At 52.1% G+C, this 20,560-nt stretch overlaps 1 protein-coding gene across 2 annotated transcripts in view; it reads left to right on the top strand.

Moving 5' to 3' along the window:
- Positions 1-399: 399 nt before the first annotated feature.
- KCNIP3 (potassium voltage-gated channel interacting protein 3) overlaps positions 400-20,560 on the top strand; it is a 96,757-nt gene continuing 76,596 nt past the window's right edge. The window contains exons 1-2 of one of the 2 annotated variants that reach the window (XM_050940275.1): positions 400-778; positions 18,851-19,016. In XM_050940275.1, coding sequence (XP_050796232.1) covers positions 764-778; positions 18,851-19,016 — 181 coding nt within the window. In that variant the 5' untranslated portion in view covers positions 400-763. Of the gene's footprint in view, positions 779-6,908; positions 6,952-18,850; positions 19,017-20,560 lie in introns of those variants that run through there. The other variant, XM_050940276.1, reaches the window with a different exon arrangement.

The following is a 20,560-nucleotide window of genomic DNA, read 5'->3' as shown; positions in this document are numbered from 1 at the left end:
TGTCATGCCAGGCTCTTTCGGAGGAAAGATTAGGGCATTGGGCTAATATGTGGAAGACTCATATTCAACTCCCTGTTCTGCCATAGACGTCCTGCAGGACTCTGTGCCTCAGGTCCCCACCTGTACAATGGGCATAACAGCACTGCCTTGCTTCACAGGTGTGTTGTGTGGATAAAACAACAATGGGGGGGTGGGGGGTGGGGGGAGGGCCTAAAATAGACTTGCTGGGCTCTCCTGGTTCCCAGAGCCCAGGTCTTTCCCCCTCCACTGCCTGGAAGTGGAGAACTTCCCCTTTAAGTATTCCCCTGGATGCTAGGAAGTGGCTAGTTCCAGTCCCTTTTTTAAAGGGATTTTTATTTTAGGTTAATTGGCTTCCTTAAAAAAGAGCGAGCCAGAGGGAAGGGGGATGCTATGGGTTCTGTTTCCATGGAAACTAGCAGCCGTAGGCTGGCTGTGTTGCATGTCACAGAGAGGGAATAATGGCCCGAAAGGTAAACTTGGCATAGGGATGGTTCCTTTGTCGGAGATGTTTGAACAAAGACAAAAGCAGCTGCCAGGATCTCTCTGTCCCTATTTGCATCTTGTACGTGTCATGGCAAGAGGAACCAGATGGGAATAACTGTAGATCTGCAGCCAGCACCGGCGACGCTTTGAACGGCCGCGGCTGACTCTGGATCTGCCCGCCACCTATCCCTGGCTGTCCAGTGACTCCCGCCTCTGCTGCACATTGATTGACAATCATTCATCAGTGCCCCATAAGAAGATGTTTGAAGATAGGGTAAGTAAAAATAAGACCCTGCCCCGGGTTTGGCAGGCTGAGATCAGGAGCAAATGGCGACACTTTGCGGGCTAACTGTCCCAAATGATGCCCCAGCATTGCACAGCTGGGACTGGCATCTGGGCAGCAGCTGGGCACAAAGTTGCTCTTTAACACTTCCAGCAGGTGGCGCTGAAGAGCACTGAGAATGGCAATAAAGGGGCAGGTCAGGCATCGGGGGGTTGTGACCATCTCTTTGAGCATGCGAGCAGCTTCTGGGCCTACTTCTAAGACATCTCTGCCCAGGAACCTGATTCTAACACCCGGGACCAAATTCCAAGCTCCTTTACCCAGATGCTGCATGGTCCTTACTACTCAGGCAAATCTCTCCCTGCCAGTCACTGAGCATTTTGCCTGGGTACAGCTGGCTGAACTATGGGCTGGTGAATATCTTTGTGATTAGCTGCGGCAAATCAGCTGTGCTGGTAGCTGCAGTGGTTAGAGCGCTGGATTGAGACTCAGATCTAGATGGTCCTGCCATTGGCCTGCTGGGTGACCTTGGGCAAGCCGCTTAGCCACTCCGTGCCTCGGTTTCCCCTTCTGTAAAAAGCGGAAAATGATACCGATCTTTGTAAAGCGCTTTGAGATCTACTGATGAAGAGTGCTATATAAGTGTGAGATATGGTTTTTTGTTGTGTCTGAGTATCCGGGCAAATGGTCTGTTCATTGCCGAACCAGAAACTTTCATGAATTGACAACAAAAATTCTCACCGGAAAGGGTGTCATTCACTATCTTCCTGTTTGAAAAGTTTCAGTCATTCAGTTAGGGAGCAGAGAAGGTTACCATGTGACTTAGGAAGAAACTGGTTGCAAACATCCTCTAGGTAAAAGTCTGTTTGTGAGGAGTATTTGGTGGATGCAAAATGATACTGGATTTATTCACAGGAATCCTGATCCATCCGAGAATGGTTCTTGACCAGAAAAACAGGGCATAAATCATCCAATAATTTAGTCACCGGGAATAATATAACCCAGCTGTAGAGCTGAGTAAAGATCTTAGGGTCTGACATTTGTTTGCATCATCTGGGATGAGCAGAATGCTGAGCTGTTTTGAGCATATCTACTTATCAGATCAGCGCCTGGACCTGAAATTGCTAAGGACCACCCGGCTTTTCTGTCTTTCATCCTCTTTATGTTAAAGTTTTCAGCCCCAATTCACTTAAGCAGATGCTTCATTTTCACTCCCACCGAGGTCAACAGGCCCATTCACGTACTTAAAGTTAAGTGCTTGGCTCAATCAAGGCCTTGCATGCTAAGATAGTTCAAAAACGCTAGCCTGATGAGGAGAAAATAGCTAAGAGGAGAAGGAGAAAAAGACCAAATGAAAGGTTAGAGCTGATTGAAAAATGGGAATGAAAATAGTTTGGGGCATCAGAGTTGAAAATTTTTCCTGATGAAATTAGAAATTTTGATGGAAATTTGTGAACTTGAAAAATGTCAATCAGCTACTTGAAAAAACTGGGGGGAGTTGGGAAAATGGGCTTGAATTTTTTTCCTCTTTTCTTTTTCCGATCAAAGTTTGGCTCAATTCAACTAGTTCTGTTCAGTTTCAAGAAACGTAGCAAGAGGAAGAATGCTTTCTTCCACGCATGGGAATGGTTGCTTGTAAGTATCTGCAGCAAGGCCATTTTACTGTCCTCCTTCCAGCCTTCCTCTGCGGCAATACTTACGCAACGGTTGCAATACACTGGGGGCTGAACTGAGGACCTCTAGCACTAAAACCACCAGTTACTACAGCTTAAGCTAAAGAGCAGCAATGTGCTACAGTTGGCTAGTGATTAGGCAGTGGGTGTGTTGTGACCATTATTTATCCCACGGGGCACTGTCATTTCCTTGTTTCCTTGTGCTCCCCCTGTGTCTATCCAACTGTTGTCTGTCTTGCACTCAGATGGGCAGCTTTTCAGACCAGACCTTTGTTGTGTGTCTATACAGCACACAACACAACAGGGCCCTGCTTTCTAGACCCCCAAGACAGCGCAAATGATTAATTACAGATCTAGGTTAGTGCATTACAAGCTGTCTTAGCCCTATGAATGTGGCCCTCACTTGAGACAACTGGGTTCTGGTCCCAGATTTGCCATAGGACCTTAGCATGTCATTTCTTCTCTCCTGCCTCCATTTCCCCCTTGGTAAAATGGGGCTAGTAAACACTTTGAGGTCCTTACTGTAAACACTTTGAGGTCCTTTCTGTTACTATCAGACCAAGTTGCTTTGCTGTTAATGCAGACTGTATTCAATTTCTTATTCTAATCCCTCTTTCCAGAACAGAGTGATAAAGATTCACTTCCTAGCCCCACTGCACTGACCCGGGACTCCTTTCCTACCGATACACTTCCCTACGTCTGCTCCACCAACAGACACCTACGCAGATCACAAACAGCTGCTACTTGCTGTCAGAGAGGGAGCCTCAGAATGCAATTATAGCTCTCAGTCCAAATAAATACAATAGGGTTGCCAGCTTTGTATAGCCAGATCCCAGTGAGCACATATATTTTCATCATGTAACACTGAGAACATAAAGAAGGGGAAGTGTCTTTATCCATCTCATAGCACTCGCAGGCAAAGTAGGAAGGGCTGGATTTTGAAAATCCTGGTGCTTTGGTCAGGCGCCTAAATGCCATTGCAAATTTGGCGCTAAGTGCTTCTAAAGGCTTTCGGAGGTGCATGCATTTAGGACCACAGCTGGTCAAGGAGTTTCTTCTCCTACTCTCAGGCCAGATTGAGAGAATACTTGCATGATCTGATATTAAACTGAAACAACGTGTCATCACTTTGCTTCCACAAATACCACCCTCCAAACTGGATTAGGTCTGGAATGGAGGCAGGGCTAGCATCCCGTTCCCTTGATTTTGTAGTTCACATACTACTTGAGTCCATTGACTAGCTCTGTAGAGTCTTTCGATTACAAACTCTCTCTCTGGATTTTGTGTCTCATGGGAAATTCCACAGTTTTGAATTTTTACAAAACCAGACATTTTCTAAAGAGCGAAGATCTTAGGGTTTGATTTTTGTTTGCACCACTCTACAATGAGTGGAATCCTGCCCGGTGCTGAGCCTCTATTGTACTCATCAGATCAGCCCATGGATCTGACATTGCTACAGACCACTTGGCTTTTCTATTGGATTGTTCATTATCGTTTATCCCCCAGGGATTAAAGTTTTCAGACCTGGTTCACTGAAGAACATGTTTAGTTTTCAGTCCCACGGAAGTCAACAGGCCCATTTCAGGGTCCGGGGAGGGGGGGGGAGGAATTCATTGCCTGTCCTTTTGTTGAGATCAAATTTAACCACTGTGTTCCAATTCTGAGCTTCTAAAAAACTGTTTTACGATATTTGAAAAAACCCAGTGAATTTCATTTTTGAAATGCCTTTTGGAGCTGTTCCATTCCATAAATGTGGAAACGAGCCATCGGGATGTTATCAGAATGCTTCTTTTCCTTTTTCTCTGCTTGAAATTGGACAAAAAAGCAACATGTTTTGGGAGACGTTTAGACGTGGGCGAAACCGACAACAACAGCCTGGTTCAAAACCAAAAGGCTGCGATGAAGCAACAAACAGGGTCAGCTCCACAGCTGGTGGGAATTGATGTAAATGAAGCTTCACTGATTGACACCAGCTGAGCATGTGGCCCACAAAACCCTCTCATGCCTGCCTCTGAGGAGTTACGAGTGGATGGGAAGGGAAAATGAACATGCATGTCTTAAGGGCTGTAATATTTCGGTCTCGCAACCAGTAAACAGGGGCCCTCAGTGGCTCTCAATGTTCTTTTGGGGCCCAGACTCCATTATTTGAATGAAAGGGCAAAGGTGCTATTAGGAGCTGTTTACCCAGTGCAAACGAGGGCATGGTGGGGGGAGGTGAGGGGTGGATTAATGAGGGAGGTGGTGCTGCACAACGTGCAGTCGGCAGAACAAAAGATTCCCCGGGCTGTTTTTTGAACACTGGTATTTTGTGCCTTCACTGACTGCTCAGTTCGGCCTGCCAAGTCTTATATTTCCAGTCCCAGGAGGTGCTCGGTGAATTGCACCCACCACATAAAAGATCTTGGCATCTTTATTGTGAACTGAATTTCAGGAGCACCTGCAGGCTCCATCATGCTGGGAACTGTATAGACACATCGTGAGAGAGTGGTCGTGCCCTGCAGAGTTCTCAGTGGACAATACAGACATGAGGGGCAAGGGAAGGAAGGTTTGTTAGCCCCGCTTTTACAGTGCAGAATGGAGCCACAGAGCGCCATTAATCTATAGCAGCAAACAAGGGAAAAAACCCTCCTCCAGCGCTCACAGCTGAAGCCTTGCTCAAGCCATAATGGGCCAAATTCGATGGATTTGGCCGAGCATTGGATTTGGTCGATTGTGCCTCGTGCATTCTCCTAAGATGCTGCTCCTGAGTTCCCATCACCTCTGGCCTGGGAGCTCAGACTCCTCCAGGTCCATCAGCATCCAAACCTCCCTCCTCATCTCAGGCTCTGAAGGAAGGGGCACCTGTCCTGGTCCCCTCACAGGAAGGGCCCCTGCCTTCATGGAACGTGCTGCCTCTCTTGCCCACAAAAGGAAATAAGTGAGTATCATGCATCCTGAAGGAATAAGCCATGTGCTCAGCCACCGAGCCCATCCCGTGAGGGGGCAGGGATCTGAGTTCCATCACTCCCCTGAGAGGAAAGGCATTCACCTGATGGCCAGGTACCTTGAAGGGAGGGTCTGCTCCAAAGCCAGCTCTGCCTCCCCAAACTGTCCACCCTAGACAGGGGTGCTGGAGCAACTGTGCTGAGAGCCAGTGAACCAAACTGCAAACCCCATGTATGATGGAAATTACTTCAAGCCGGGGGGTGCTGCAGCACCCTCCATACCCCTAGTTCCAGCACTATGACCCTGTACGCTGCCCTCTTTGCCTTAGGACAGACTGTCCACTGGCTCACCATGTTCATAAGGGTGGGAGAGGCAGCCAGCACAGGGGCCATGCCCCATGCTCTGGATGTGTGTTCTGCAGAGCCATGGGGCATGGAAAGTGGTAAGGGCAACCCAGGAGCCTGGCAGAAAGAGGGGAGGGGTTGAGAGTGGGGTGGAGGTAAGAGCACTGTGACCCATGGGATGGAAGGGATAAGGAGGTGAGCAAGAGATGGGAGTGAAAGGGTTAAGGAGGGTGCCTGTGAATTATACAGCCTAAGCCGTCTATCTATCCCACACACATCTATCCTTCTATCCCCATACGCATCTCTTATCTAGCCAGCCATCCCCATATACATCTACCTATCTTCATACACATCTAACCATCCCCATCTCTCCCCATATACATCTATCTATATATCCATCCATCCCTATAGACACCTACCTATCTCCATACACATCTATCCATTCCCATACCTACATCTATCTATCTAAACATCCCCAAACACATCTATCCTATCCCCATACACATATCCATCCCTCCCCATATACATCTATCCATCCTCATAGACACCTACCTATTTCCATACACATCTTTCTATACATCCCTGTAGACACCTATCTATCCATCCACCCCCATATACATCTATGCATCCCCACAGACACCTATCTATCCATCCATCCATCCCCATATACATCTATCCATCCCGATAGACACCCATCTATCCATGCATCCCCATATACATCTATTTATCCATCCATCCCCATATGCATCTATCTTTCCTCATATACACTTACGTATCGCCATACACATAGTCTGTTCATCCATCCATCCCCATACACACCTACCTATCCCTGCCAAGCTCCAGGCACATTTATCCTTCCCCGTGGCTCCATATCTCTATCCCGCCATCCCCATAAACACCTCTCTCAGGCCCGATCTGTCTCTCCATCCCCACGGCTCTATCTGTCCGTCCCTCCCCACCTACACCTCCCCTGCCCTAGGCACCCGTGTCTCTCCATCCTCCCCCTCTCCTTCGCTCCGGACTCTGCAGTGCGGGCTGTGTGGGGCTCCGGGACCGGCGGTTTGGGAGGGCCGGGGACGAGGGGGTTAAGGGGCTGGCTCGGCGCTGGGCGGGGGCTGAGCGCTGGCCCGGAGTCCCGGCGCTGAGTCCCGCTGGCGGCGGGGCTGGAGGCGGCTCGGAGCTGCGGTCCCAGGCAGGCTCCCAGCAGCAGCGAGCCATGCAGGTAGCGGGGGCCGCTTGGCACAGGGCTGCGGTGGGGGGCGAGGGGCATGGCCCGGCCGGGGAAGGGGGGACTCTCGGGCACAGTGGACACTTCCCCCCCCCACGGGTCGAGGGGCGCCCAGGCAGGGGAAGTGAGGTGGGGGGCCGGGGGAGAGGCTGGGTGCAGGGGAGGGGTCTGGGGTTGTGTGTGTGTGTGTGGGGGGGGTGCATCCCCTGCCCCGTGGCGGTGACCAGGGCGGGGGTCTGCAGAGAGACCCCGGGAAGAGCGTGCCCCTAAAGGCTGCCTTGAGAGAGCAGTGGGGGACAGGGGTGTGGGGGCAGGATCACCCCCTCCCTCGCTGTGGAGAGAAGCACTGAAACCCTGCCATGGGGCTGGATCCTAGAGGGGCAGGAGTCCAGGGGGGAAGCCCAGGACACCGATCAGGGACAGGATCCCGGGGGCCTCCAACTCCTCTCCTGTCCCATTGCCTCAGCCCCCTCTCCTACCTCCATCCAGCTGCCCACTCCATCCCCTTCCCTTTTCCCCTTCTGACCCACTGGACTTTTACCTTCCCACCTTATCCCCTGCTCCCTTGTTCCATGCTCCCCCTTCACTCTCCCACCAGCACTGATCACTTGCCCCTCTTTACCTCCCCCATGCTCTGAGATCCCCCTTTCCACCCACCCCTTGCCTTTACTCTGACCCCCTCCTGTTCTCCTCCCACTGCATGGACCTTCCCAGGCTCTCTGCAAATCTTGGATCACCCTCCCTCCATCCCTCTGTTCTCTCTCCAATTCCTATTCCCTTTCTTCCTCGTCCTTACACACCCCACACTGGCTGATGGCGGGACAGCCCTGGGGCCCAATCCCTCTAGTTACCTTCCAGAACAGGTGCAGCCTGGGTATTTCCCCACCAGCACCTCTCAGGTCTGGAGAGAGCCTTGCAGGGAGCAGAGGGGAGATGGGTCTCCAGGGCTTGGTCATCCCTTGGCTACTGAGACTTTCCAATGGGTAGGGGAAGCAATCGGTACCCGAGTTGTGGTCTTAGTGCTGTATACACCAGCCCACAAGGAACTAGGCTCACAGCCCCCACCCCTCCTCCAAGCTGATGGAAACATTTTCATCAAAACATTGGCACAAAATGGCTTTTTGCCTCAAATCATGTTTCACCCCTTCCACCTTATTTTATGTAGGTCACTGAGCAACCATTGAATGCCCGTCAGTCACTGCTGATGGGCTGGATATAAATTGGTGACCTAACAAGATTGGGCTATACTGGGCAATGGATTGTTAGCCACTGATCCCTTCTCACAGGGAGAAGCACGGCTTAACTGCTAGTGGTCTTGCTCATGCTTCACTATGGTGCTGAAAGGTAGGTCCCATTGGCACTAGCAGCCATACTAAGGGATCAGGTACTGGTGTAGAACAGGATGCTCTTCAGACAACTGGGGTCATTTTCCTAGGTGTCCTCGCTCCTTCCGGTATGGTCCCCCGTGCCCAATGGTTTGCTGATGAGCCTGCGAGGGAGAGGATATATATATATTTAAAGCATTAATATTAAGATGCCTGGCAGCCCCATGTGAAATAGGAAAGGGCCTTGTTTTGGGCATGGATCACCATCCTGGGGTGTGTGTAACTTTAAGGCCTACAGGTCACCTGACCCTCATGTTGCTCTATTAAAAGACAGCATCTAGGAGCTTTTCCAGCTTCCAGCTTAGCTGGAGGGTTCTGGTTCTGTTTGTGCCACCTGGTGCCTAACAGCTGGCCGAGAAGTGTGGTCTCTTTCTTGTAGGTAGACTTGTTCCCAGCGGGGAGGGAAGCGGCTCCTGAGCTGGGAACTTTGCCAGTGGAGTTAAAGCTCTCTGCAGCCTGGCATTCTGTGGTTTGCAAGTGATCAGCCCTGGCCGGCTCTGCTTGACCCCGCTGTATTTGCTGAGTGCTGCTGTAACCGCTCCAGCCCTCACCCCCTCCTGTTTCTAGACAGAGGGCAGCCTCCTGGGGTGATTGCTGGGATCTCACTGCAGATTGGGTGCTCCACTTATTTACCACCCTCCTGATACTGATCTTCATGCTCCTCCTCCTGCTTGCCCCTCCCCTTCTCTGGGTTACCCCCTCTTCCACTTGCGCTGCCAAGTTCATATATCACCCAATCCCCTCAGTATCTGACTGTACCTTCCCTTTCACTTTCTAGTCAATGTCTCTCCTTTAAATCCTATTACCCCCCCACCACCACATCCTTTATCCTGCCCTGTCCTTTTTCTCCTTTACTCTGACCTCCCTTGACTTGTTCCCCTCCTGCCTCAAATTCTGCAGCCCAGCCTGTCTTAGCTCAGCAACACCCCCATTCCTGCAGAACCCTTTGTCCCTTCTCCTCCCCACTTTCACACTAGTTAGCGATCACTATCAAGGGGGGAATTAACCTAGTTCCCGGTGACTTAAAGTGCAGGTTCCACCCTGTACAAATCATGCTACAAAAATAGCACCTTGGCACTCCCATGGCCTCTGCCCTTGTGTGTATCCATCAGATCTGCTGGCTCTGTGATTTGAGGGGTGATTGCACTCTGGCTGAGGTGTAATCCCCCATATGGGTGGATATATACATGCTTTCTGTGCTCCTGCTAGTGCCTAAAAATAGCTGGGTGCCCGCAGCAGCACTTGGCAGAACTGTTAACTACGCTCTCAAATGGAGAGCCGGACTCTGAGCTGTCCCACTCCAAGGCAGGATGGTAACGGAGGGCAGATCTTTACTACCAGAGACCTTTTGCTAAGGTCTTGACTTCCTGATCCCAGGGTGATCTAACAGGGCTAGCAAACAAGGACTGAAGAGGAGGGGTGTGGACCTGGAATGGGGTTTGAAGCGTGCGTTCAAGTGCCCTAAAATCCCACAGGCTGATTTTGCGGGTCGACTTCCAGTTGTGGATTGCATCCAAGCTAGCTGTGGAAAACAGGTCCATTTAGGACCTGGCCCAGCACTGGAGGATCTGAATATCCCAGATCTAGTGGAGGGGGATGGTGGATTTAGGATTCCAGTTCAGATGAATGGTAACTTTTCGAACAACCCACGTCTAGAGGCCGATGGTGCAATTGCACTACAAAACCTGGTGCTCAGAGCTCTGTGGGCTGGTTCTAGAAAGGAGCTCTGAGTGGATCTTGTGAAGAAATCCCAGCCCGACAGTGAATGGTGTTGCGTACCTGCAGCAGAAAGTAGAATGCCACACCCAGGTGCTAATGCAAAGCCCCTGTGCTCCATTTCCAACCTCCATGCTTGCTTTTGATATCCCAGCTGGGCTCCTCCAGATAGCTTTTAATTTTAGCTCCTGTAATTGCTTTGTCAGTTATGAGTAAACAGCTTCTGTTCCCACCTCCCCTTGCCCCATTCCCTCTCCTGCCCTGATAATAGGCTGGATAGCTGCATGCTGCTGGAGATTTTAAGAGCTGTTTAGATATGAAGCAAGCAGGGATGGTCTGGCACGGTAGGTAGGCAGTGCCAAGTCAGCAGGGTGCCTGCCCCAATGAGCAACAGTCCCTGGGCACAAGCTGGTGCAGCAGGATGCAAAACTGGAGGGATGGGAGAGTGTTGGGGGGCAGAATGCATGATGGGACGGGTGGTTTCAGGGGCGGTTTGATATCAAGTGGATTGAGATGTTGTTTTGGAGGTGGAAGAAAGTCAGGAGTGATGGCCAGGTGGAGGGGATGGGGTGGGTAGATGATCTAGGAAGAGGTGAAGTCAGGGAATAGCAGATGAGAGTTGTTACGGAGAGGCCTTGTAAGTGCAGAGAAGCTTGGACAGCCTGTGGAAGAAGGGAAACCAGAGCCCTTGGTCCTGGGCAGCGAGAGGCCATAGCCAGCATTGTGGTGGCAGTGATAGAAGTGAGTTCCGGCTCAGTGCAACCAGTAAGAATCCTCCCTCTACCAAGCTGCACATCCCTGCCCCTTCCTTGGGAAGCAGCGCATGCTACTTGCTCTCTGGAGTCTCTGGGGAGCTGAAATCTTGCAAAGTCTTCCTCAGCCAACGGTATTCACTGAAGCCAGACAAGAAGACGCATGCCTGCTTCCAGAACCTCTTCTCCCTGGCCTCTGTTTGCCAGAAGCTGGGAATGGGTGACAAGGGATGGATCACTGGATGATTCCTGTTCTGTTCATTCCCTCTGGGGCACCTGGCATTGGCCACTGTTGGCAGACAGGACACTAGACTAGATGGACCTTTGGTCTGACCCAGTGTGGCCTCTCTTAGGATCTATGTTCTCCCCCTTCCCTTAGCAATGAGCCTGAGGTCTTGGCTCTGGGCCGCACCGCTGCCCTTCCTGTTGTCTGTGCAGCGGAAAGCTGGATGTTCTGAGGTTCCAAACCAAATCGCTCCCTTAAGGGACGGAGAAGGGCGGTGGGCCGGGCTCCACCAGCATTCGAGGGGAGTGTCGAGCTTGGCGTGGCACCCCTGCCATACATGAGAGCCAGCGATGGACTTCATGGTGTCACAAAGCCAGCCAGACCTAGTACTGGATACAAAGGGGGGCTAGTCAAGGGTCGAATGCCTCCAGAGCCTGGGAGTTCAGGACCACCCTTGGCAGCTTGTTCCATTGACTAGCGAGGATTTCCCTTGTATCTAATAGGTGAGAGCCTGGTGAATTGTATTCCTAGTTCCTAGCCTCCATTAGGTCCAGCACCTAATCTCCCCAAATCCCTCGTGTATTTCTTTCTCCCTTGCTTGCGTTTGTGATTGCTCCTCATTTAGCATTTTCCATGGGGCTCTGAGAAGCAGGACCAGACCTGGGGAAGGAAGAAAGATGAAAGGACATGGGCTCAAGGCAGCTCAGATGATAAACTGGGGAGGAAAAATTGCTGTCGGTCTGGGAGCCAGTGTTTTCTAGCAAACACAGCATGGGCTAGGAGACAGGACTCCTGGGTTCTGTTCCTTGCTTCAGAAGAGTTTCTGCATGGCCAGGACAGGAGAGCAGGGAGCGAGGACTCCCGGTTCTCTTCACGACTCTGCCATTGATCTGTGGGGTGAGTTTTGTCACTGAAGCTCTGGGCCTCGGTTTCCCCATCTGTGTAATGAGGAGAGTACCCAGCTTGCAGGGGAGCTGGAAGTTATTAACTAATGTCATCAAAGCCCTGGGAGATTCTGTGCCAAGAGGGCTTAGGAGAAGGGCAAAGGATTGTTGAGTTTTGTGTAACATTTACCCTACACTTTCCCCTGCTGCAGCTCTGAGCCTATCCCTGCTTGTTCTGTCCTCAGCCACTAATGAGAATAATTGGTCCCTGTCGTCTTTAGAGCATCCTTCATGCATTTCTAGTTCTCCCCATAGCCGTTCCTTCTGAAGCGTGGCCCTGCCCAGCTCCTCCAAATCTCTCGTCCTTTGCGCTCTGCTCTGGAATGGCTCCAGTTCGTCATGTGGTTCGTCGTGGATACACCAAGTCGTATTAAACGGCTGTCAACTTCCACTCCAAAGGTGGCTGCATTTCAGCAGGGAGCAAAGTGAATCCTGGATTGCTTGAGCCAAATTCTCTGAAGCCAATGGAGTTGCACCAGAAAGGAATATGATTTTTTGTTGAAGTGCTTTGGGATCTATCTGTTCCAACAGGGCCTTAGAAATGTACTTGGATGCCAGGGCATGAGTGTAACAAATGCCTGCACTGGAGAGCCTCTGTGCATGAGAATGGCAGACTCATGACACCCAGAAGAAGTTTAGGTAGTGTGCGTTTGTGGCGGAGGCTCTTGGGATGTATCTCCAATGAGCCATGTCTCCTTTTGTCTAGTTCTGAGCTGGGTGGTACCTGGCTGGGCTAAGGTTCCCAGGAACAGGTGCACCTGTCAGATGGAATTAGCCCATGCCTATAAATAATGAACCAGCCGGTAAAGCTGACAACAAAAGGGGAAGCGCTGTGCATTATTGATGGGCAGCGATGAGGCGCTCGTCATGCGAAGGGACAGATGCTGCACTGTAGGTGCCATGCGTGGCACAGAGCAGGCCATATGGGTCATGCCTCCCTCTGCCCAGATTCTTGGTCACTTTTCAACCCTGGTGAGCAGGAACCTGCTTAAAGCAAGACAAGGGATGGGAAGGAACCCTGAACGTTTGGGAACCATAAGCTCAGCAGCCCTGCAGCCACCCCTCTTGTCTGTTTGTTTGCCAGAAGCTGAGAATGGGCGACAGGGGCTGGCTCACTTGATGATTCCCTGTTCTGTTCATTCCCTCTGAAGCACCTGGTATTGGCCTCTGTAGGAAGACAGGATACTGAGTTAGATGAAGCTTTGGTCTGGCTCAGTATGGCCGTTCTTATGTTCTCTTCTGGAGGTGAAGCCATGAAAGTCAAATTCCTCCTCTGTTGTCTCCCCTACCTACCACTTAGCAGGCAATTGATGGCTCAGTTGTTGGGGCCCCATAAAATCGTCAGTCAGGCTAGGCAGAGGGTCCCACGAGCAGTCTGTGATGGGGTCAGTAGATGGAGGAGCTGGATCCAGGCTGATTCCTCTCTAGTCTGCCTGGTGCTGGGACTTGACCAGCACCAAACCTCCTCTCTTCTAGCCCAACAGCTGCTCTGGCTCTGGTGTCTCTTTGTGTCTTGTTCCCTGCCCTATCCCTCCAGGCCTTACTTGGCTGATGGGCGCTCTCCTGCAGGAAAGACTTTAGCTTTTCCTTCCACTCTGTGTGTGCACAAATCCACCCCCCAAAACTTGCCAGCCATAGAATCTCACCCCCTGGCTTGGCTGCGCAGGGAAGGGGCGGACAACCATCTGCCAGGAGTGGTGATTCTGCAGCTGCAATGTGTCAACATCTCACCAGCTCTCAGAAACCAGAACTGCTCCCCGCACTCCACCCTTGGTGTACGTCTCTTGTTTTCTCCACTGCAGATGCTGTATTGGGTGTGATGTGTGGAGCCTGGTCCACCTAGAAAATAGCTTGACATGTAGAAAGGAAGTGCTGGGGAGATGGCTACGGACCAAGATAAGTGACTTCCTTCTGGCTCCCGACTCTGCCCCAGCGTGGGCTCACTGGGCTTGAATCAGTGGCACAGTCATGAAGAAGACACTGACCTAGGGGTCCTGAGTCCCAAATTCCCTCTTCTGAATTCTATTTGACCCTCTGTGCTGGGACACATCTTAGCTGTTATCCCAGGCTCTCAGATTCACCTGTTGGCTTTGCTACATCTGCTTTCTTCTCAGAGCCTGAGATGCCCCGATATCTTTTTGGCAGGAGCCTGTGGGGTGAATCCCAGGAAACCTGTTAGCTTTCCCCCTCTCTGCCTTTCCGGCAGCTGACCCCACAGCCCTCTGAGGGACACACTGGTGAATTTGTTGTGAGCCACGAGCCTAAGCGAGCCTGACTTTGCTTAGCTGGAAAAATCTGTAATTTAAAAATAAAACCCAGCTTGTCAAGTTTGTAGTTATGATGTGCTTTAAAAAACGTGACTCCGCAGCCATCTGTCTGCTGGGCTTAGCTGGCTCCAAACTACTCAAATCACTTTGGTAACACAGAGCCCCTTTGGTCTGTTGAATCATGCGTCACATCTCCTTGCAGCTAGCCTGCTGTGATCCAGGGCGCACATTCTGTGCGGCGTGGCAGCTTGTCTGCGAGTGGGTTGACTAGAACGGTATAGAGACACGCTGTGGCATGAGTGGGAGCTGGCTGAATCTCCCCACTTTGGTAGCTTGGCTTAACTTTGCCAGTGCCTGTGTCCACTGGGACGGGTTCTGTGCCAGTGGTGAGCCAGGCTAGTGGGAATGACTGATGGGATAAGTGGCACGTACTTGGCAGCTGCTTCCCTACCAGCTGGGCATCTCCCCTGTCATCTTGGGCCAATCACACCGAACTACTCAGGCTAGGAAAAGCTGAAGGAGGAGGCAAGTCCAGGTGCTGTTCCAGCTGGAAATTAGAGAGGCTGCTGTCTCCACACAGGCTCCCATACTATGATCTTTGCACCATCATGATGCTCACGGAAGTCAAAGGCATTTTGCTGAAGTGCTAGGTTGCAGCCAGAGGGAGGGGACAGAGGCTGGGGGAAGAAGCGAGCAGGGTTACTTTAAAGCCCTATTCACATGGAAGCCACCCAGGCTCAAACTGCCCCGAGGACAGGTAGCTGCAATCCGAACTCTGCCTTTTCCTGAGACGTCGTACCCACTTGTGTGGCTGATATGCCCTGTATGGCGGCCTGGCAGCAGAACCACTTGCAAAGGGCTCACACGGCCTAACGTGAGACCATTCAAACATGAGGCAAGGTCCTAGGGCTTGATCCGCTAAAGCCAGCCCCTGGCTTTGTGCCTGGCGTGAAGCCACAAACAACTGAATGGCCTGACTAAAGAGACAGTCCTCATTACTGTCAGACTGAATTTCAGACAGCAGTGGGAGATCAATATTTCCAGAGAGAGTGAAATCTATGGCTCAGAGCAGGGTATTGGGAGTTCCTCGCTCTTCCACTGATGTGCTGGGATGCCTCAGGTAAGGAACTTGCCTAAAAGCTTTTGGCCCACCTCAGTTTTAGCTGCATGGCTGGACACCTGAAGTGTAGCAATCTGGGACCCCAGAGGAATGGATGCTTTGGAAAATATTAGCCTTGCACTCTGTGCCTCAGTTTTCCCCTCAGTAAAACCAGTATAATGGTACCTGTCTACCTTCCTTTGCCCAGGGATGCTGGCTGGCTAATCAATGCTTGTCAAGATCTCTGAGCTTCATCGATGGCAGGCGCGACTGATATGCCCTTATCACTTCCAGGCAGCCCCCCGACCCAAAGCACTGTCGCATTGCCTTGTGTGCAATGAAAAGAGAGGCTGGCTCTGATGGATGGACGGATTGAGGTCGGTTCTCTTTTCAGTGGGAGCTGGAATAAAAACATCAATTATTCAGTAGAGATTCAGCTCTGTTATCTTTACAGATGCGCTCCTTGGAGTTTAGAAACCGCAATCTGGGCATCTGCTGAGTGGCAGGTTATGCCAGCCTGAACTCCTTACATGTGTTTCTAAGTGCCCATCATTGTGTATTTGGGCACTGGGCAAATGGCAGCACCTTCCATCAGAAGAACTCAGTGTTTGTAAAACACTTCAGATGTCCTAACCTGCCAGTGAAATAGGTTTGTAAGTATCATCCTGGCCTCACAGAGGGGAAACTGAGGCACAAAGACTAAGGAACTGGCTCAAGGCTACCCTGAGTGCGTGTCAGTGTCAGGATCAGACCTTGGTGTGCACCTGGTTGCCAGTCCAGCACTCTCAGCTCCAGGCCACCCCTTTTTTAGCCTTGGTCTACACAACTAGTTTAGATCAAATTTAGCAGCGTTAGATCGATTTAACCCTGCAACCGTCCACACGACAAAGCCATTTTTGTCAACTTAAAGGCCTCTTAAAATAGATTTCTGTGCTCCTCCCCAACAAGGGGATTATCACTGAAATCGACCTTGCTGGGTCGAATTTGGGGTAGTGTGGATGTAATTCAACAGTATTGGCCTCCTGGAGCTATCCCAGAGTGCTCCATTGTGACCACTCTGGACACCACTCTCAACTCAGATGCACTGGCCAGGTAGACAGGAAAAGCCCCGTGAACTTTTAAAGTTCTTTTCCTGTTTGGCCAGTGTGGTGAGCTCTCACACCAAAGCCTGGCCAGTCGTGAAACTGGTTTTCAAAGCCTCTGTGATGCGCAGCGCACCTTGCTGTGCTCTTCTAATCACAAACAGCCTAGTCAGCAAACAGTGCCAGTGAAATTTTAAACATCCAAAGGCACATTCTACCACCATTCTGCACTTGCTCAGCCTATAGCTGAACTGATGCTTACTGCTGTCCAGGCTTCATGAGCCATGGGAGCAAAGGGGTAGGCTGGGGTAGGTGCGATGGCACGGTGCTGCCAGCTGGGAGAGTAGCCTGAGGCAGAAGTCTCCAGCTCGCATGATATTCCAGGCAGGACTGAATCTCCATTAGATGAAACTTAAAGAAGAGAATGACTTGGAGTCTCTCCCATTATGTCCAGGTGCCCCAGACCGACCTCACCGAGGCCGGCCAGGAACACTCATATCTGCCCAGATGCCCCTGACCAACCTAACTGAAGTTGGCCAGGAGCACCCATGGGATGATGACAGTTAGCAGTTGTATTGCACCGTCTGCCATCCACAAGGCAAGGGGATGCTGCTGTGTAGCACTGCATTACCATGTCTGCCAGCAGCACCCAGAAGACATACAGTGACAGCAAGCTGAGAGGGCTCCATGCTTGCCGTGGTATGTAGTCTGCACGGGTAACCCAGGAAAAAAAGCAAGAAACGATTTTTTTCCGTTGCTTTCATGGAGGGAGGGAGGGAAAGAGGGAGACAGGGGGGCCTGATGACATGTACCCAGAATCACCCACAACAATGTTTTTGCCCCATCAGGCATTGGGAGCTCAACCCAGAATTCCAATGGGCGGTGGAGACTTCGGGAACCATGGGATAGCTAACCACAGTGCAAAGCTCTGGAAGTCAACGCTAGCCTCGATACTGTGGATGCACACCACCGACTTAATGCACTTAGTGGGGACACACACAATCGACTGTATCAAATCAATTTCTAAAAAATCGACTTCTATAAAATTGACCTAATTTTGTAGCGTAGACGTATCCTTAGGAAAGAGGAAGAGGCCGGGCCTTAGGAAACCATCATTATGTCCTCACTTCTGCTCCATGTGGCAGCATCTCTTCAGAACCTTCCCTGCAGGCAGGCTAAAGTGGGGTGGAAGGGGCAGGGATGTTGGGATGAAAGCAGGGGTTGGGAGGGGGATCCGACAGCTATGGGGACTGGGAATGCACCTGTAATGGTCCTGGCCTGAGGCAGAATGCTCTGGGGAAGTTTTCGTGCAGTGTGCAGAGCATGGCACTGGGCAGGGAGGGGCTGGAGATAAGGGATGGGGATGGCCAGAGGTTTTTCGGTTTCCTGGACGTCTGCTGAAACCATTCTCCTGCTGGCGCTGTGGGCTCGAGAGCCGCGTCCTCTGCAGCTCCTGCCCTGCTCCCCGATCATCTCGCATCTGATCTTCATCTGATGCTGGTCTCTGACCCCAGTGAGGGGCAGCTCCCCCTGCAAACCCCCGAGGCTCCCGCTCCACAGGCAGAGTGCCTCAGTCCCTGTACGGCCCACGCTGCTCCCCAAACTGCCTGTGACCTACTCTGGCTGACCTCACGGACCTGGGCCACATCCAACCCTCTGCTATCCTGCTAAAGCCAGCGGGGGCGTAGAGGAGGGCAGAATTGGAGGCCTGCTCATGCCAGTTTCCCTGCTTGCTCGCACAAGTCTCTGCGTCGCCCCTTGCTGTGCCCAGTGCAAGAGCTGCCTCCTCTGCATCTCCTGCTTCGAGCAGCTCTGCTTCAAGGTGTGCCCCTGCTTTGGTGTCCCCTGTGAGGCTTCAGGGTACAGAATGGCTGGGGTGCAGGTCCACCGCACCATGTCCCTGCCTGCTCATGCTGCACCTCTGCTCTGTTCTCCCGGCTCCCCCGAATGCCTCTTGTGCTTAGGGGTGGTGCAGGGACATGGGCAGGCCTTGTACCTGCTTTGTGGGCTGTCATGGAGGGGCCACAGGCAGATGTTGCCATAGCCCCACAGCGCCCTCTCCCTCTGCTCTTGTGTTGATTAACTCGGGGGGATTGTCACGTCCTCTTGGCATGAGAGAGAATGCCCGGCATGAAGATGCAGCGTATGTGTGTGAACAGCAATTATTAGAGATGGGGTCCGAACCCCAGGGTCAAACGTGTCCCCCTGACTTTGGGGGCGATCAGAGCTCTGGGGCTTGGACCCAGCTCTGCTGGAAGCTGTCCTGCATTGATACTTCCATGGCTCTCAGGCCAGTGCCTAGCTTGCCGTGCCCACATGGGTGGGGCACCGTAAGGGGTAATTGCAGGTGGTGAGTAGGAACCTGGTTGCCTGTGTGACCTCCCCATCTCTGGGTGCTGACTTGGCCTGTGTTCCGCTGCAGGACGAGACCAAGGAGACGGACGGGAGCCTGCTGGGCGACTCAGGTCACACTCCCCCAGGGAAGAAGGGGCACGTGAAGTGGCAGAAGCCGCGGCTCACGCGCAAGGCGCTGCTGAACTGCTGTCTGGTGAAGCGGATCCTCTCCCGGGCGGCGCCCCAGGGATCAGGTAATGAGCATGGAGATTGGGCTGGGAACCGGGGCTAGGCTGGGACCTGGGTTGTCTCCGTTTGGTGTCAGGTTCTGGATAACGGACTGGGAATCTCTCCCCTCCTGACCAGCTACACAGAGAACTCTCCAAGCCTGTAAAGTTCCACCTGCAACCAGCCTACCCAGGTGAGAGAGGGTAGGGAATGGGAATCCATCTGCCTCCACATCTTTGCCAACGCTATCAATCCCCCCATATGCTGGAAGAGCGCACTCCCTTTTGTGCCCAGTCCTGGCCAGCGGCCCCATCTGAACAGTCTCCCTGGAGCAGCCCTGTTGAGACACTCCTGCTCTGGAGGTGGGGATGGGGGGTGGGTGGGTCTTTCTCTTATCCGCCTTCTGTCCAGGCTGGTCATAATCCCACATAATCCCAAGCTCCTTCCTAGAACATCACTCTGGGGATTAATGCCGCACTGGAGCAGGAGCAGCTGTCGAGATTCAGAACAGTCTGGACTTAAAATCTCCTACGTGGTGTTCTGTGCAGCATCCCCTCAGCCGATTCTCATTGTGTCCCCAGCATGGCCCCCTCGCTCCATCCCTCCCCTCGCTGTCCCATCCGATTGGCTGCTGAGGAGAAGCATTATAAAGCCATATGGACACTATAGACCCTGCATCACAGAGGTCTGGGGAGAGCTGTCCTTTGCCTGGAAGGCCCCTCCCTCTCCCAGCCTATTTTGATGCCATCCCACACTTTCAGCCTGGGTCACCGTGACGGTTTCCCAGGTTCCCGTATGGAACGTGCTGCTGGGGTTTCTTTCAGTGGCATGTGCCCCGGAGGGACTCAGGGTATATTGTGCCCTTTGTGGAAATGGTGGCTCCCTGGAGGAAGGTCCCCGTGCCACTTCTGGAGGACTCCATTCTTCCTCTTCCTGCCCCAACTTCCCCCAGCCCAGCCCTGCTGCTTCCTGACAGGTGTCAGCGATGCAGCATGGTAGCCAGAAGGTGACTTGTCTCCAGCTTCATCCCTGCCGATGGAAGCAGCTTCAGGCTGGCCCCTGAGCAAAGTCTCCCCGGCCCCCGCCCTCAGAAGCACAGGGCCCCAAGCAGTTGCTTGTACCTAGAGGCTTCCCTGCAGGTCCCTTCTGGCTGTGCTCTGGCCTGTGCATCTGCTCGCGGGATGACACGTGTCTGCTCTAACCCTGTGTCCTTGCCTGGTTCCATGGGGGCTTTGGTCATGCCAGGCATACGTCTGGAGCTGCAGAAGTAGGCTCGTGAGTGTGTGCGGGGGCAAGTGATAGATCAGTAGCTATTCCTGGGTTAATATTGCAGCCGAATCACCCGACTGAGGAAGAATCAAAATCTGGAATTCACTTCCAGTGTAAAAGAAATGTGGGGCTGGGAATGGGTATAATCACCTCAGAGTCTGAATTGTGGGGTGGATGGGATCCAGCCGCTGGCTAATTCTTCTGTTTCCCACGGCCTGGAAACCACTGTGATCACCCACCTGCACCGGAGAACTTGCTTCCTGACTCGAGCAGAGCAAGGCTTTCCCTTCACCTGAGAAGC

Source organism: Gopherus flavomarginatus, chromosome 2, assembly GCF_025201925.1.
Source record: "Gopherus flavomarginatus isolate rGopFla2 chromosome 2, rGopFla2.mat.asm, whole genome shotgun sequence".
In the NCBI taxonomy this organism is placed as follows: Eukaryota; Metazoa; Chordata; order Testudines; family Testudinidae; genus Gopherus; species Gopherus flavomarginatus.
This window is presented reverse-complemented; position numbering and strand designations above follow the sequence as displayed.